We start from the raw sequence: 17,593 nt of genomic DNA, 5'->3' as shown, positions 1-17,593 counted from the left end.
GTTAGATGATATCCCAAGCACAGGAGTAAGACAGAACAAAGCAAAGGGTGGAAGAACTAAATACCAAAAGACATTGTATTTAATGCAGTTTCATAAATTCTAATTAACTGCAGTGAGCTAAGAGTTCTTTCAAAAAGCTTCCTTTAGATTCTCTTGTCTGTCCTACATTTAGTAAAATTTGTCCTCATAAACTTTAAAAATACTATGTGTGTTTACTTGAAAAACAGCAGTTTCCACGTAATTCGGTCTTCATCTGAAACAAAGCCATCTGGTGTCCCTCTTACTGTCATCTTCAGATCAAAGGTCCAGAACAAAACCAAAGACCTCATTTAAATAGCATTTACCTTTCAACTCCAGGCATTTCTTCACAGATCATTCCTCCCTTATCCTCACAGGTAGATTCAGCCTTGGGTTTAACTCGACTGGTACAACGTGTAGACTAAACCAGCCAGGCTCTGCCCAGTGCCAAGGGAATCACTTCTATATCATCTTATCTCTCAAGAGCTTTTGCAGTTCAGCTGTTTCACATTTCATAGTAGCATTTGCTTTATACCAAGTTTTGCATCCACAGAGCATAATCTCAGTAGTACTAATATCATCCTTACAGATTGACAGGAGCAGCTAACCTGCAACAAGAAAGAAAGCACCTGGGCCTAAAGCTAAGCTGTTTGCTGCAACTCCTTGGAGAGAGAGCTCAGCATCCGCAAAGCATTTCAAAGTGGTATATTCACAACATATCAAGTCACAAAGTCAGATCTTTAAGATTTTTAAGCTAGGGAGACATAGAAAATGTTTGGCAAATAATGTAACATTCAGCATCTCTGCACTCGTGAGTAGGGGACACACACACACTCATGACTGGGACAGGACAGTCCCATGGCTAAAAAAAAGGCAAATAATCTATCTTAGGGTTCTAGGATAGAAATACATCTACATTTATGGTAAGGTTACAGTGATTGGCTGTGAGAGCCACCAGGCATCCAGCCAATTTGCTTTTCCAGTCTAAGGAAATGCTCGGTCTGCTTGAAAAATGATTTTTTTTCCTGCTGTGAAGAATGCACTGACGTCATCAAACTGGGTCTTTCGAACGAACGCATGGACTCAGGGCTGTGCAAGGAGTTGCCTTGCAAAAGGAAGGACACGTATCTGCTTTAGCTTTGCTCTGCAAAAACAGGGACTATTCCCAATGCTCCTTCCCTCACCTTCTGTAGAGGTGAACTCTTGGAGAGGACAAGTGACCAAGAGATTTGCTGCAAGTTTTAGCTTACGTTTTGTTGCACCAACCTAATGTGTGCACAGGTTCCAGAAAAAGGGATGCTCCTGAGATGTTCCAGCGCAGAGATCTTTTATTAAATTCACTGATGCTACTTAGAACGCTTAGCAATAGGATAATCCAAGGCTTCTGATAAGAATCACAGAACCAAAAGATTTCTGAAGCAAGGAAAAAGAAGCTGCAGGCCAAGCTGCAGAGTAATCTCCAGTGGAAAATCAAAGTTAGGGTGTTCTGAACATGCACGGGATGGGGGAGGCAAAAACAGAAAAGCAAAATACAACAAGGTGCAAAGAGAAAGTGAAATAAAATTACTTTATTTGGGGCCAGATTATTAATCTTTATGACCCCTTTTACCTTTCCCCTTTATAATTCAGATTATTTGTAAAATAAGAACCATATATCAAAATGTTTTGGTTTTACTATTTCAAAAACAATATATATTATCTCCTCTTTTCCTCCCTTTTTTAACCAAGTCTATTTGTCCAAATGCATTCCTCCCCCAAGCTGTATTTTAAGGCAAATTTATCATCTGCTGAAAGACAGGGGAAAACTCAACACACACAAGACAAGAAAACACAGAGCTAACATGAAGACCATTGTAGCAAGGAGCTCATATTTCTTCTTACTTTCAACAGCTAATACTTCCTACAACTATTATATTAAGGTACCAAAATTAACATCTAAACCTTTTCTGGAATGATAATACATCTTCTAATATGTTTCTAATGCCATTTGGTCAGAAGACCATTTAAATTTGATAGAAATACTCGGTTTAAAAGTATTAGATTTTTTTATATATATATATATATGTATGTATGTATGTATATATATAAACTAAAACAAATCTGTAATAGTATTTTTAAAAAAAGAAAAAAATGTAGTAGAAAACAAGTCAAATTTTATGCCTTTTTTCCCTATTATTTTTCTTCTGGAATATAAACATGGATTCAACATTTTGAATTCAGACCCATACGATGCACAAGCCCCCACTGAAGCCCGCTTCAGTGTAGTCACCTTTTTGATCATGCCTTATTTCACCTTGTCCAGGCTCTCTTACCTCGAGAGACCATTTAAGGTAATCTCCTCAGAGACTGAATCGCCTCTTGATGGAATCAGTTTCCTTAAGTACAAGTTGGCTTCTTGCAAGGTAAGAAACCAGAAGATTTTATGCCAATTAAGGTACGAATATGAATGTCAACTCAGAGCCAAAAAACTGCAGTCACATGACTCAAAAACTATTCCCTTAGTATTTTTGCAACTACCTTTAACAAAATTTGCATATGTGGACATGGAATAAAAAAAAAAAAAGAGAGAGAGAGAGAAATCCATGGTAACCAAATGAGCACAATTAGCAGCTTCACTTCAGTCAAAGCAGAACACCTACGAGACTCAAAGGCAGCTGTTACGCATCAACTGTACCTGGAGTTTGATCCTCTTCACAGTCCCATCCCTCTCTGCATGATAGGCAAGATGCAAGGACATCTGCTGGTAAGAAAAATAATGCAACATCCTGTACTGTCACCTTAGAGAGAAACTGAGTAAAGAAAATAGAGTCAAAGCTGCCACTTTCAGCAGCCCAAAAACACTGCTGTGATGCAACAGAGCTAAAGTGAAAGCGCTGGCTTTACAGGACCGTTCCGTACAATAATCAAACAAGAGCTAATAACAGCCCAAACTCCAAAGACACTGGGTACCCCTTGGTTCAGATTCCTTACCCAAGAAATCAAACGCTCCTGTCACTGTCTACATCAAGTCTGAACACAAGTCCCATGCAGACCCTACTGCTGCGACAAGTATCTGATGGCTTCTCAACGGCATCTCAAGACTGCTCTCCCAGAAGAAAAGCACTCCACTGCGAAGCACGCTGCCACACACCTCCTCGTGCAGGAGAAGAGCACAAACCGCACACGCTCATAGACACAGCTATGCTACAACGGCAGGAGACCTGCTGGAGAGGGCACGATGAACAGCCAGGTGTTACTAATTGCTAAACGAGGCCTGCTGAGGGCCCCATCAGCAGCAAAACACAACCCCCTAGGTGATGAACTTGCAAAAAGCTCTGCTCAGGTTTCTGCTACCAAGGTGAGGATCAAGACAACCCTTCCTATAGCCTCTCCTCCACCATTACTCATATGCAAATTTCTGCTAAAAATAACGGCCCAGAACATGGATTTGGGTTTGCCCAGTAGGAATGACAGTGCGTGCATGGGCAGCGCACCTAGCACTGGTGCTTCTTGCCCATGCTGCCACGGAGTTACTGTTACAGGGCACTCCAAACACGGCATCGCTAAAAGTTTTGTCAGCAGCACACTTTGTTTTAGTGAGAAGTGACTAAACAGTCTGAAATATCTAAAAGAGCAGCCATCGTTTGTCATTGTGAACCCATCTTACCTGCTAGCGGGGCAGCTACCAGCCATGAAACCAGAAAGTCTGAGGGAGTGAGTCACAAACCACTGAGAAAAAAAACGAAAATTTTAAATTTCGGGTTTTAAAATGAAAACACCAGCTCTGCTGTGGCCACAGCCCTTGCAAGGCAACAGCATTATGTTGAGACCTCAAAGACCCCCGCACGCCTGGATCACCGATACCCTCGCATTGCTCCTACGGCCACAAGGGCCCGGCTGCCTCTGCTGCAAACGGGACAAGCCCGGCCACGGCCTGGACATGCTGGGGAATGTGAGGCGCGGGCCTGAGGGGCTACAAGGGCAGCAGCCCCTCGAGCAGGGCACTCAGCCGGCTCCCAGCGAGGCCTCTTCTGCGGAGAATCCAGGGGATGCGGGATGAGTGCCACAGCGGGAGAGTCCCCGCTCCGCTGCGGGTGGCGGCGGTGGCTCTGGGAGCAGCCACAGGGCGCTCACAGCCCTGCCCCAGCCCCCTCTCCTGGCGCTCGGCGCCGCGGCCTTGCCCAGAGCCCCAGCACGCGGCGGGGCCCCGCTCCCCGTGGCCGCGCCAGGCCGGGGCGGGCCGCGCCGTGTTTACCAACATGGGAGGAGCTGGGCGCGGAGCGGGCCGGGCCGCGGCGGCGCCGCCGTCCCGCCCTCCCTCCCTCCCTCCCTCGGCGCGCGGCGGGACGGCGCTGCAGCGCAGCATGGCCGCGGGGCTCCTGCGCCGGCTCCTCGTAAGTCTCTGCCCTGCCCGGGGCCGCGGGAGAGCGGGGCGGGCAGCGGGGAGGCGGCCCTCGAGCCGCGGGTCCCGGAGCGGCTCCGCTTTGCGCCGGGCCGCTGCCACGCTGCTGTTGTAGCCGGGAACGGGCGGCAACCAAAACTTCAATTTCTTTTTCTTTCCGGGAAATCAGGTAATTCATTAGCGCGACTTTCTTGTCCGGGGTAGGAGTCGAAGCGCTATCGGGCGCCTGCGTTACTGCATGTCACTTCCACGGGCGGCAGGTGGAGGGTCGCGGGTGACAGGCGCAGGTGGCCTGGTGGCCCATGGCACGGGGTGGCCGGCGGCACAGAAGCCTGGGCATCAGCCCGGGCAAGGTCCGTGCTCACAAAAGCTGCCCTGCGCAGCAAGTTCCACAGTGAGGTGACCTGCTAAACCAACGTGATAGGCAATACCGGAGGTTGAGGAGCTCTTATTCTTCACTAGCAGTGACCCAGGAGAGAAACCGAAATAAATGCAGCTTAGTGACACGAACTGCAGCGTTTACTGGCAATGGGGCAGGGCCTGCTCTTCTTGCATTAGTCATGCCCTACGGAGAGCATGAGTCTCCACAGTTTAAGGGTTTTTGCCACACCTAAAGTTCACTGTCACTAGTAAATTGACCTTCCCTACCATTCACTTCGAGGCGCTGCTGTAAACTAGGAGGGTGAGGGAGCGTCTCGCTGGCTGCAGCATCGCGGCCTCGCTGACGCCAACACGCTGGCCCCGACAGCGCTGGTGGCAGCTCGCACCTCGGCGGGCGCTGGGCTGGCAGGAGCAGCGCGTGGCTGCGAGCCCAGTGCCCTCCTGGACGCGGCCGTGCAGGGTAAACTGCTTCCCCAGCCACGGTTCTCACCTGGCACGGAGACCCCGCTGCAACTCATGTTCAAAAGCCCTCCCCACTGTGGCTGCAGTTGCTAGTCGATATGGTTTGTCTTGGGTTCTAGCAGGCAAAAATCTGCTGTTAAGACAGAAGTTGTTCAAAGTCTGATCTCGCTTATTATGCAGCACATAGAACAGTTTTACATAAGCAGATTTAGGAGGTTACATCCCTGCCCCTACACAAAGCATCAAACATATTTAAGTACAAACGAGGATTTTTAACTGCTGGTAGAACTATATAATGGCTGTTCCTATAGGGGGAGAAAAGTGAACGGCACACCAGTGGCTGAAATGTCAGTCTCATTCTGTATATTAGATCCATCTAGAAGATAAATTCAGTTAAACAAAATCTTCCCTCCTTACACTGTTCCCAGAGTATAGAAATCATTCCTAGTCTTGACCTTTCAATTCCAGCCCTCCTTAGAAAGCACTTCCCTATACTTTCTATTAAATTCTGGGTGTTTATTAGTGTACTGCTCCACTACTTTTAAGTCAGGGAACTGGAGCACCAAGTGATTTATTAATCGGATTAAACCAGAATGTGCGAGTAGTTTGAGTGACACTTTAGTAGTGCAAGTGTGTGTGTGTGCCACTAAATACGCTCAGTTGCAGGGATATAATGCAAAATAGCAGTGGCCTGTATAATTAGAAAATTCTACCTTTACATGTGAAAACAAGCCACAAAACCGCATACTGTTCAGAGACACCCTGTAAAATAACAGGCCATCTTCAGAGAAAAAGAAATATTGCATAAATATTTCGTAATTATTCAATACGATTTTTTACACAGTAGGCAACAGAAGACAACACTTTTGAAAACAGGACATCTTACATCACTGTGCTGAGCCTTCTTTTTCATTTCCTGAAGTACTAACACACATATTTAAATATATACAAACAAATAGCAATGAAGTCATGGCATGACCCAAGCATTAAGTGAAAACTATCATAAGGTCCCCAATTATGGAAATGTTTGTCTGTTGCTCACATTTTTGTAGATAATTAGCTGCTTTTATCTTTGAGGCAGCTCACTGACCAATGAGAAACTATCAAAAAGCAAATCCTGCTGTGTTACACAAGGAGAAGGGAGAAAAAAAACATTCTACCCTTTCCAGCTTTTCTTTTACATTCTTAGGCACAACATAGCCAAAGTGAGGTGGGAGGTGTTAATAGTTCTGCCTATCTGCTAAATGCAGTACTGTTTTAGGTGTGCATTAGTACAGTGCTTCTGAAAAAAAAAAAAAACCAAAAAACAAAAACAAAATAACCAACCATTATTTCCCTACCTTTCCCCCCACACACACAACATATTGCACTGCGGTTTGTAATTTGCATGTGAGACAACCCAGATGAGAAATAGGAATGGTCTGAGTTTGGGCAACAACTATTTTAATATGCTGGACTGCAGCTAAGGTTCCTTATGCTCACAGGCCCTCACTAAATGTATTTACGTGAAATCTCACAAGCCCAGCATGCTTCTAATTGTGCAGAAATATGAAGTCCTGTCGTCAGAAAGCTGAGCCTGATTCTTTGTCCTGCATATCACAACACATTTTAGAAGATGAGGAAATATTATTTTTAGTGGTTATTTTAGTGCAAATATCAACTTCTACCTTCTACTTGTTGCAAGTATCAACTTCCACCTTTATGGGAAAAAAGGAGATGGGGGGATGTGATACTGGAGAAATTACTTACTATAGTAACAGAACTGGAGTAGAGTCCTCTTAACAGTTAAAAATTACTACTCTTTGAACAAGCCATCCTGAAAGGGGTAACACAACTGCGTATTAAAATGGAAATAATGTTAGCTGTCATTTTTCAGAGAAATCCAGACGCAGGTCAAAACTAGACCATAAATGAATCTTTTCCTTAGCTCCCACTAGGTTAACAAAGCAAGAAAATTCCCCCCCCTCTTTTTTTAAACACCAAAAGCCCCTGATGACCTCATGCACGCCCTATGTAACAAATGTGGAGTGAGAGGGGAAAAAAAAGCAGCAGCATGCTCTGAAGGCATCTGTATTAAGCATTTGAAATAGCACAAGAGGCTTACTAAAAAATAAAATTATTATAAAGTGACAGGAGAAGCAGAGACTTATTTTGCATTTAGCGTGTGAAAAACTGTAAAGCTTTTAAAAGGTCTGCATGCAAATAGCACTTACACCCACTTTGAAAACCTATATGAGATGCCCATAAGGTTGGTCTGATGCAACTCTTCACTTGAAGGAAATTTTCCTATTATGAAACAGGGGAAAAATCTGAGGCCTGAGAATCTACAAATCACTGAAGCTTTCAAAGAAACTAGAGCTCCTGTCAGTCTGCTGTAGGAGCACAGATGAAAGTAGGTTTTCAGAGATGCAGGTACTAATGCCTGTTGCTGAGTGCCCTTTGGAAGATGCTGTAGGAATGAAGATGTTTCATCTCTGAAATGAAACATCTCTGAAATGCCTGCACAGTGAAAAAGGAGCCAAAGCAGAAAATCTGCCCCCGTGTGATTGGTTTTATGAATTCTGCTAAGGTTAGCCCCTGCTGAATGATTTTAGTTCTATCGACTGCTCAGTTCGATCTTAATCTTTAGTTCAGATATGACAGTTTTTTAGATGAGGATAAGAAAGGTAAGAGAGCTTCTGTGAGTCATTTCAAACTGGAAAACATACGGCCTCTTCTGAATGTACACATTAGAAAAAAGCACCTATTGACTCTGCCTTTGTGAAAGTCCCTAATGTTCTTCCTTTCTGTTATTAGCAATTGCTGCTTAGTGAGAACACAGAGAGGAATTACGGTGTGTTCAGGAAACTCAGTGCCTGCTGATGTGTTGCTTTTAAGACGGGGCATATCCAGAAGGTTTAAAAACATGTTTTGAAAAATTAGAGTGTTGCTTTGAAAACTAAGCTCTCCAAAGGTTCCTGATTGTAAGGCAGTACATAGTCCCTGCGAGCAGAGCTATGTAGGTGATTGGTGCTACTCAAAAGACAAATTCTGAGAAGCGGTCCACACTTCTGGTAAGTGCATCCGGAAATTCATCTCCGTGAGTGATGGTGAAAAGCTGCTGTCAAAAAAATTTGAATTCTGTCCCTCCCAAGCCTGCCATTACAGAAATGTAAGAGGCATGAATGTTTCTTGTGTGAAGGAAGACTGTCCGCGCATGCAGTATGGTCGCAGTAGTTCTGTATGCTGAAGCCGGATTACTTATGTTGGTCATCTAGAAAGCTGTTTCCCTCTCTTGTTTTGTCCTGTTTCCTACAAGCTCCTCTGTGCGTTTTCTGCTCTGCGCTTCCCCGATGCCGCTCAGCGCCTGCGCCATGCCCAGGTCCTATTTATAGGTGCACTTGGGGTTTTGGAGCTGCGCTTATCTACTTGCTCCCTTTCTTCACGCTGTTCATTATTAGCAATTATTACCAGGTTCTTTACCCCCAAAACGACAACTGCCAAGTCGGCTTTATCAGTCTAAGGCAGGAGAGATGGGCTCACGGGGCGGCCCATAGCTGAGCACAGTGGGAGGTACCAGGCCCTGTTGTTAGACCACGTGAGGAGGAGAGAGTTGGGCCTCAGCCCCATTTCCAGATCCTTCCGCCACTGCCGCCTCCGGCCTCACTGCTGCCGCCTCCACAGCGCCATGGCCAAGGCAAAGTGGAAGGCATCTCCCTCCCTTCATCTGGAGGGAGCAGATGAAGAGGCGCTGGAGCCTCCGCCGTTGGTGTGGGACGGGCAGGGGTGCGATGGCGGTGGGCGCCGCTGCGGGGCTCGGTGGTGCCGAGGGCGGCCGCCAGGAAGCCCTGCGGGGGCCTGGCGAGCTTCCTCTGAGGAAGCAGGACAGTGCACCGCGCGGATGAACGCCCACTGCTTCATGAAGTATTTTACATGGGACTCTCTGCTTCTGACTGGGACAGTAATTCCCGTCAAAAGAAAAAAAAAATCATGTTAATTTGAAATAGTGATTTGACAGCTGCTGCTGGGGTCTACATTAGGTGAATCTTCAACAATGTCACAGGCAGGCCCATGGCAGCGCATGTGTAGGTAGAGTAGTCTGAGGTAGAGAAAGCAGTTGAAGAAACAGTGTGAGCTCCTTTAGCTTGTATATGAGGTCATCTGTTAAAACCCAGATGCATGGACCTGTTCTTAAATATTAATTTCCAAATAATCCATACCTTCAACAGTAGGGGTTATAGTATTAATTCTAAAAAGTGCTCTCATTAGCCATTATTCTATCACAGTGAACAATTTCAATAAGAAAGTGAATATGGACATCTTTAACAGTGCAATAATTTTACTCATGTAGGTCTATGCTAATAGTAAAATGCACTTAAAATCTGTGACAATTTCTTCCATAATTTGCTTTTCTTATCTTCTAGGTGGTTGGCTTAATTATTGAATCACAGTGCAAAAGTGATACTGAAGCTTCCATACACACCGCATATAATAAAATTATTGTAAGCAGAATCATTGCTAGAAGAGAAATTAAGTGTACTGCAGATGAGTACAAGTCAGGTGGTACGTGTTGCAAGAAATGTGAACGTGGTAAGTATCATAAGAGTGCACTGAAAAGTGATTAAGAGTGGAAACCACAATATGCACAGTTACTTTTTGGTGGGATAACTAAGTGGCATGCTTTGCTTCTTGGATACAGTGCTTCTTTCTAGCTGTACCCTTCTCCAGTACAGGACCTCACACACTTCAGAAATACTCGAGTTCAGTCCAAGAATATCTTTTCCTAGATTTCATAGATCGTTCATATATAACATGCTTATAACAAAAGAGCTGACAGTTTCATACACAGCTTTGAAAGAGGTTAAGAATGTGCAAACCTCTTCCAAAGCTGCGTATGCAACAGTCAGCCTACAAGATTCTCCATATATACATGGGTTTTCATGTTTTTCGTGTTTTGTTTAATGTTCTAAATTGAAGGAGGGAGCGATATGAGATTTTAGGTATGCTACATTACTGAAAAGCACATATTTATGGATAAAAATATGAATTCTACCAGTATTTGTAAATGAGAAGGTATTACGTACTAAATAGAAAGCTTGAAGTAGGTCTTAGAACTGATGGCTTCTGGTCAAAGATATTACATATCTTAGTCTTTTTTCTCTCTCTCTCTCTACAGGCTTTGTTAAAAATATTACATGTCCAAAAAACATTAGAGAACATTGTGTTCAATGCAAACCTGGACAGGAGTATGTCGACCATGCCAACGATTTGGATGAGTGTATGAGATGCGATTCCTGTGACAGTGTGCTTGGTATGTTTATAGCAAAAGCAACTCAAGCAATGAACTTGTTTGCTATAGTATTAGATTGAAAAGTCTTGGAAAACCCTGAGTAAAGGGTAGTAGGCAGATTAAAATGTCTAAGGAATAGGATAAAAAGGAATTTATGACAATTTATCAGAATTTATCCAATTCATTTTTGTTGAGCACAAAGGAGGAAGAATAGATACACTGGTGCTTTAATCCCCTTACCCCTACCTTTGCTCAGCTTGGGAGCATTTAGAGGGTAACCTTGCACCTCATCTATGCATGCCTCTACTGTACCTCTCCTTACTTCCCCCAGACAGGTAACCCACAGGTACTGGGATGTTCTGTTCTTCCTAGGAGGCCTTATAGCACTTAATGTTTCTGCACAGGCTCTACCTTCAGTTGTGATATAGTCCTGTTAGATTATCTTATAAGTAATGTAATATTCTATGGGTTACAATAAAAAGCAACTTGCAGATCATACTTTTGTATGGCATATATTGGCACATGTATAGGCAGGCTGAAAAGCCATACCTCATTCAGTAAGCCAGCTGTAATACAGCTGGGAAAAACTGATAGCCTTCTGCACCTTTTCTTCATGAGGCCTGAGGATGTTCATATGTCCTAAATTTACAGTGAGTTCACTTCCCGAAAGCCTCCATTTGCCTTTACCTTCTTATCTTCCCTCCTAGTATGCTATTTGGTCTAAAAAAAGATAAGAAGTTTACCTTTTGTTTTTTTTCTCTTAGTAGCTAGTTTTCAAAGTTATGCTAAAGATGTGTACTAGAAATATGAATCAGCTTTGTTTTCCAAAAGACATTCAGTGTTGAGCACAGACTTTACTCCTTTAAAGCAGGTCCTACACCATCTGGTTAGAGGCAAAAGAGGAACTTTTTGTTCTATTTTTAAAAGAAGAGAGGTATTGGGAGAAGTAGAGAAGAAACAGCTCCCTGTAACTCCTTCTTTTCTAGTCTTTTATGTAATTTCATATACGTTATCTAAAATTACGGGATCTTATCATTATCTTTGTCATACATTCAAGATGCTACATGGGGTATAGGACCAAATTATGAGACGATAAGACATGCCCTACTTGCTCAGACCACAATACTTTGCATTCGTTAGTGGAGGTAAGAGATGCTATTCATAGAGAAAGGGATGTTAGAAGGTACATCCTATCTCATCCTTTTAGAATCCATTTATGAGCCTGTTGTGCAGGGGCTGTGAGCCATTAAGTTCCAAGAATTCACTCCCTATTACCTAAATACTCATAAAACTCCTGTCCTACTGGTTCTGCCAAGAGGCCTCCAGCTGCAGCGTGGCTAGAGTTAGATAATAGTACTGCATTTATCATATCCAAAATCCAGTTTGCTGAAGAGACAGCTCTTATCTCCAGTGTAGTTCTGGAACTGACCACTGTAGGAATACTGATTTTTAATGTTTTCCCCTTCCTGTAACGCCATGCACATTAGCTCTTACTAGCTACTATAATAAGCATTTTTAGATTGGTAGTCAAGATGAGTACAGCAGAAAAAAAATGTAGTATTTTGTATACTGCCACAAAGCAAATTATTAGACTCTACAGGAAAGAAAGGGTGACAGAATGACTATTTAATGTGTCCCATGCACAATAATGGGGTTGAAGAGAAGTCAGATAATTGATAATATTAGTCACAAGGGAAATTATCATTGGAGTTCCATGAAAATCAGCTTTTGGATCATTCTTGCTTGATATTTTCATGAATGGCTTCAGCACTTGTTTTACTGTGCTTCATCAAATTATAAAAGAGATTGTGGTTTTCTGTTACAGCAGGAGACTGAGTGTAGTAACTCAAATTCCTTTCTGTGCCTATCTCACAGTTAAAATAGTTTTTATATGAGAAAGATCTACTTAGAATAATTTTTTATGAAGAAAGATTTTTTTTTCATAGGTAGAATGGAGATTGCTTTTGTATTCATTGAGGATAAGAGAAAATTCATTGACTTATTTTCATATTTAAGCAGGGTTATGCTAGCAGGTTTATGTTAGCTATAAAGAGTAGAACTCCTCACCGTTGGAAGTCCACAGGAAGAGATAAAACAGATCATCTATCTGGGAAGCAAAGGAGTTTGACTCTGCCATAAAGCAGGATGATCGGCTCCATGATCATCCCAGGTCACTTCTGGCTTTACGTGTCTGAATAGGAAAAAGCAGCTGACAATACCTTGCTAGCGCTATCCAGCATGTCTTGTTGTACGAGCAGTTTGCCCAGCTTTTGGCCAGCAGAGGTCTCATTGCCCTCTTCATCCTTCCACTACTCCCCCAGCAAGTTTCCTTGTAAAAGCTCTGTTCTTGTGGAAATTAAGCCCCACTAGTGCCAGCAGCAGCAGAGCTAAAAGCACTGGAGTATGAGTACCACAATGTGCAAGCAGACCTACTGTAAAGCCTGCATTTTCAAACTAACAGACTTTAAGAACTCATTTTAGGTTTAAAGACTGCAAAGGAATGTACCCCAACACAGAACACTGAATGCACTTGTGCAGAGAACTTCTTTTGCAATTCTTCTGGGTCATGCACACACTGTGAGCCATGTTCCACGTAAGTTTATGCCTCTGTTGATTCATGTTAAATATCCAATTTTGAACAACCTTTCTCCAGCCAATTTCAGGATGGATTCTGTGATAATATCTACCCTTGGGGAAAACGTACTAGCTAGCTTTTGTTTAATTCTGTTAACTTAATTTGCATGCAGACTTTCTAGAGGCACATAAAAAAACTTGTACAAACGCACCAACTCTGCACATACCTTAAAAAATCCTTATGAAGTGGCTAAGCTGTAATATATCTTGATATATTAAATACCTGAGAAAAAAGTTAGAATATTTTGATTTGTTCTCAAGAGAGAGTTTCTAAGCAGATAAAGAAATCTCTTAATAATATTTGTTTGTTTCTGCAGGTGTGACAGTGGCCTTGTCAAAAAACAATGCACTCCAACTTCAGACACTGTATGCAAAATACAAGGTACCATTTTAAAATCTAGTACGGTACAGAATGACCCAACATGACTCCTGGCAGCTAGGGACATCAAAATTACCAGGCCCTGCACTGACGAGTGCAGCATGATTGCTTTTTGCCTTGATTGATGCGGAAATTTGGGGGTCACCATTCCTTTTTATGAGGTGTGACTCAGGAGATAAGTCTTCAAAAAAGAAATAGCTACTGCCATTAGAATAAAACAGAGAGATTCCTATAATTTGACACGATTTTGTTGGAATTTTACATTGTGTTGCAGTACTGCATTTTTTGACTTAACTTTCATACACTGTTTCCAATGTTCCAATAGCAGGAGGAATCGGGACTTACACTACTACAGTGGCCATATGCGTAGCGCTAGCTGTAGTAGCTGGTGCAATTGGAGGACTAATATGTAAGTTCCTTGTTCCTATCATTCTCTGAATAGGATATGCTTTCTCAGGTGTAATTTTATTATTACTGGAGTGTAGAGGGGAAGTACACTTTGTGCTGGATTTCAAAATTCATCTGTGTTGCATTGTTTCAGATTTTAGAAAACGTAGGTGTCGTACTAGCAAGCTGTCCCGAAGTCTCTCAGTCCCCGAACCAGGAGTTCCTTCTGTAAGTATTGTTGCTTAGGTCAGATAAAGCTCAGTTTGGTGCCTAAACTCTTGTCCCACTGAAATTACACTGGGAGTTCCCAAGCACCAGGATACCTGTCTTCTGTTACGTGAATGCAGTAGATTTCACCAAGGGGATTCCTTTGGGAGAAGTAAGAGGGAAAATGAGTAACTATCATCTCAAATGATTTCCTCATATTACCTGACAATTTGTTGATACGCTTCTTGAGTTACATGACCAAGACCAGAATGTTATAAATTATCCTGCCTATACTGACCAGGGTACCTGACCCCATGCATACTCCTAGGCCAAGGCCCAAAATGGTGATTCTCATACCTAAGTCAAATAGAAAGTAGGTCTGTCCAGTCTGATTCCCTGACTAGGAAAGAGGGAAATCATGGAAAAAGCTAAAATAAAATTGGATATGTGGATGTCATGAAATCTATTATACAAGGTTGCTATGTAACAAAACTGTTTTCAATGAGTTTGTCCCCTGCTTCTCTTTTCAGGAGATGGTACCCATCATGTTTGCAGGTAAGGAGCAAAAAATTTCTCATAATTCAGTACAAGATAAAAATACACAGGGAAATATTACACTATTTTAATGTAGACTTGGCCATTTCCTAGAGAAGAATGGTTATTAAAGAAATGCTAGCTCTTACTGTGCTTATGAAGGCATTTAGTGGTTTCATGCTAACGAAACTTTTAACTTAGGAGGAATTTCCTATTCTCTGTTCTGTAGGAAACGATTATTGGCTGATGAGGCAAACTTTTATTCTGTATTTACTATAAACACTAGGAGGTAGCAAGCTCTATTTTTATGATTTTAGTTAGTTTTAACAGTGGAGTAGTTCCACACATCAGCAATGGGATAGCAGAAACACAACCCTTATGTCCAAGGCTAAAGCCATAGTACTAACAAAGAAAAAGAAGAGAATGTGAGCTCTAAAGCTCCATCATAACATAACACCTGTCTAGTTACAGGAATTGTATTGGGCAAAATAGATACATCAGACTTTGATCATAAATAGGAAAAAAGAGGTTACAGAGAAAACAGAGGTTCTGTGTGAAATGACAGCAGTATTGATGTAGCTCTACGTATTTGTCTTACTTAGCATTTGTTAACAATATGTAAAAGCAGAACTGTTGCTAATACAGAATCTAATATAAATTGTAAAAATTAGCATGTTTCATGTGCAAGTCATGAATACATGAAACTTCATCTGTACTGTGTAGGAAAAGGTTCAGCTTTCCACATAGGTGATTAAAAGCAGCAAGATATCGGTGTCTAGAGTATTCATTTTCTGTTATGCTTCTAGATATTGACCTGAGCACCTACATTCCTGATATTGTTGGGGAGATGACACTCCAAGAGGTCAAGGCATTTGTTCGTAATCGTAAAGTACCAGAACCTATGATAGATGAAATTATTCGGGATAATGTTAATGATACATCTGAACAGAAGATTAAACTGTTTCAAGAGTGGCATAAAAGACATGGGATAAATGGAGCCTATGAAACCCTGATCAGAAGCCTTAGAAAGCTTAAAATGTGCTCTGCAGCTGATAAAATTGAGAGAAAACTGAAGGCAGCTATTCCCAGCAGTCAGGAAGTTGGACAGTCTTATAACAGTAACATTGAGCAAAGCACAACCTGCACTCAAGAAAGTGGAAACTCTCATCTTCATAATGCTGAGCTAGGCAAAACCTGTTCTGACAGTTTGGAAGAGACATAGCATAGCATCATTTGAAAATTATTTCTAATCAACTTGATACTTTTGTAATAATATATACATTAGGTTTTTAAAATTGTCACATTTTTGGCAACTTACTAGGATCCAAGGAGGTTATAACGTGAGCAAGTCCTGATTTTTCAAGAGGCATTTATTAAAAAAAAAAAAAAAAAAAAAGTAACTATTTATTTAGATTGCTAAGAACTGAGAGCTCTGGTTTTAGGGGTCTATGAAATGTACCAGGAAAAAAACTGAACAAAAACAATATATTTTTATATACTATCCCCTCATTATTTCTGAAAATAAGTATTAATCTGTTATTAAATTCTAGTCTTCTGTAAGCAGGACTTCTCACTTGTATAAAAGTACTTTTGAGTGTGTTTAGCTGTGTAATGTTTTGTGCATGCGTTTACAAGCTTTGCATGTGCATACATATATGTATTTATATATGCACAAGCTTTTCTGTGCAGAAGCCCCAGGATTAAGTAAAAGGTAGTATTCCCTTTGTTTCCTGCAATGATGGTAAGGCTTTTCTAATGTTAAAACTATTCAGAGAAGCAGGCACTGGAAGCACAGAACCATGGTCGAATTGCACAAGTTGTGGAGTCTCCAAACTTGAGTGCAACACTAGCTTTCCAAGAGCAAGAAATAATAAGGAAAACGCAATAATAAAATCAAAATAGTGAATGACTCTTCTTTTTCCTTCCTACAATGCACCTACAAATACCATTTTTAGATTTTAGTTATGTCAGTAAATCACAACATGGGGATTACTCTCAAAAAATATTTCTCCCGCTCTCGTCTCAGAGCCCAGAGGCCTCCTAAAGGCAATTAAGCAGTAGCTTTGCACCCTGCCTGCACTGTTAGAATTGAGGAACTATGTAAGAGTATTCCAAGAGAGGAAGAGTTTCCCACACATTAAATAATTCTTGTCTTAGGCCAAGCTCTTTTGCACCTCTGTCTCCTTTAGGAGTCTCCTCTCCACTACCCCTGGCAGTGAAATGCCCGTGGGGGTTGGGTGCAGCCTCTGAAGGGCATTAGAAATGCAGCCCTGGTTCTCTTAGTTGCATTCAGGAAAAACTGAAATGAATTAGAGAAACTTCATAAACTCTCAGCCCTTCAAAGGCTTGCTTAGGTTCCAAGGGCCCCAGAACCCATTTTGTTGCCAAGCCAAGGCCTTCCTTAGCTTGTACAACCTTTCCTCCCTTCTCAAATGCTACACAGATGTTAAGCACTTGCAAATATCTCTCAACCCAATCTGAAGCTTCTTGCCTCAAATCTCTTTGCGTTTTTTTTAAATGAGTCACAAGTCTAATATGTCAGCATGTCACTACTATATTGCCACTAAAATCCCCACGAGTGATAATTTTCAAAGGAAAACTTTCAAGCACTTCTAGCTAGATGACTTAACATCCATGCAGCAGACTTGTGCAACCTGTGCACTGTCTAAGCATGGAGCCTGACAAAGGGCTGCCATTCTGTACATGGGCTGTTGTGCCTATGCTACCTGTACAGACCTTGCGCATGCTGGGCCAGTGTATTGCTAATTGCCATGTTTTCCACAAGGCTCCTCTCATACACAGGAGAATAAAATACCTGCCTGGGATTTTCACCTCAGAAAAGTAGCATAACACTGGTGCAGGCTGTGCCACACTTACTTGTTAGGTTGCAATTACATAGAAGCATTTTCAAAATAGAAGGAAAGCAAGCAAGCTCCCTGCT

General features: G+C 42.1%; 1 protein-coding gene across 1 annotated transcript; it reads left to right on the top strand.

The window, feature by feature from the left end:
• The first annotated feature begins 4,349 nt into the window (after positions 1 to 4,349).
• Positions 4,350 to 15,951, top strand: FAS (Fas cell surface death receptor). Its single transcript, XM_088528855.1, has 8 exons — positions 4,350 to 4,391; positions 9,646 to 9,811; positions 10,398 to 10,532; positions 12,993 to 13,104; positions 13,463 to 13,550; positions 14,066 to 14,139; positions 14,570 to 14,673; positions 15,459 to 15,951. The coding sequence occupies exons 1-8, from the start codon at positions 4,362 to 4,364 to the stop codon at positions 15,872 to 15,874; spliced, it is 1,125 nt and encodes a 374-aa protein (XP_088384981.1). The 5' UTR covers positions 4,350 to 4,361; the 3' UTR covers positions 15,875 to 15,951.
• Positions 15,952 to 17,593: the final 1,642 nt, after the last annotated feature.

This window comes from Tinamus guttatus, unplaced genomic scaffold (genome assembly GCF_059628265.1).
Source record: "Tinamus guttatus ecotype Peru unplaced genomic scaffold, ASM5962826v1 Tinamus_guttatus_pri_ptg000314l, whole genome shotgun sequence".
Taxonomy (NCBI): Eukaryota; Metazoa; Chordata; class Aves; order Tinamiformes; family Tinamidae; genus Tinamus; species Tinamus guttatus.
This window is presented reverse-complemented; position numbering and strand designations above follow the sequence as displayed.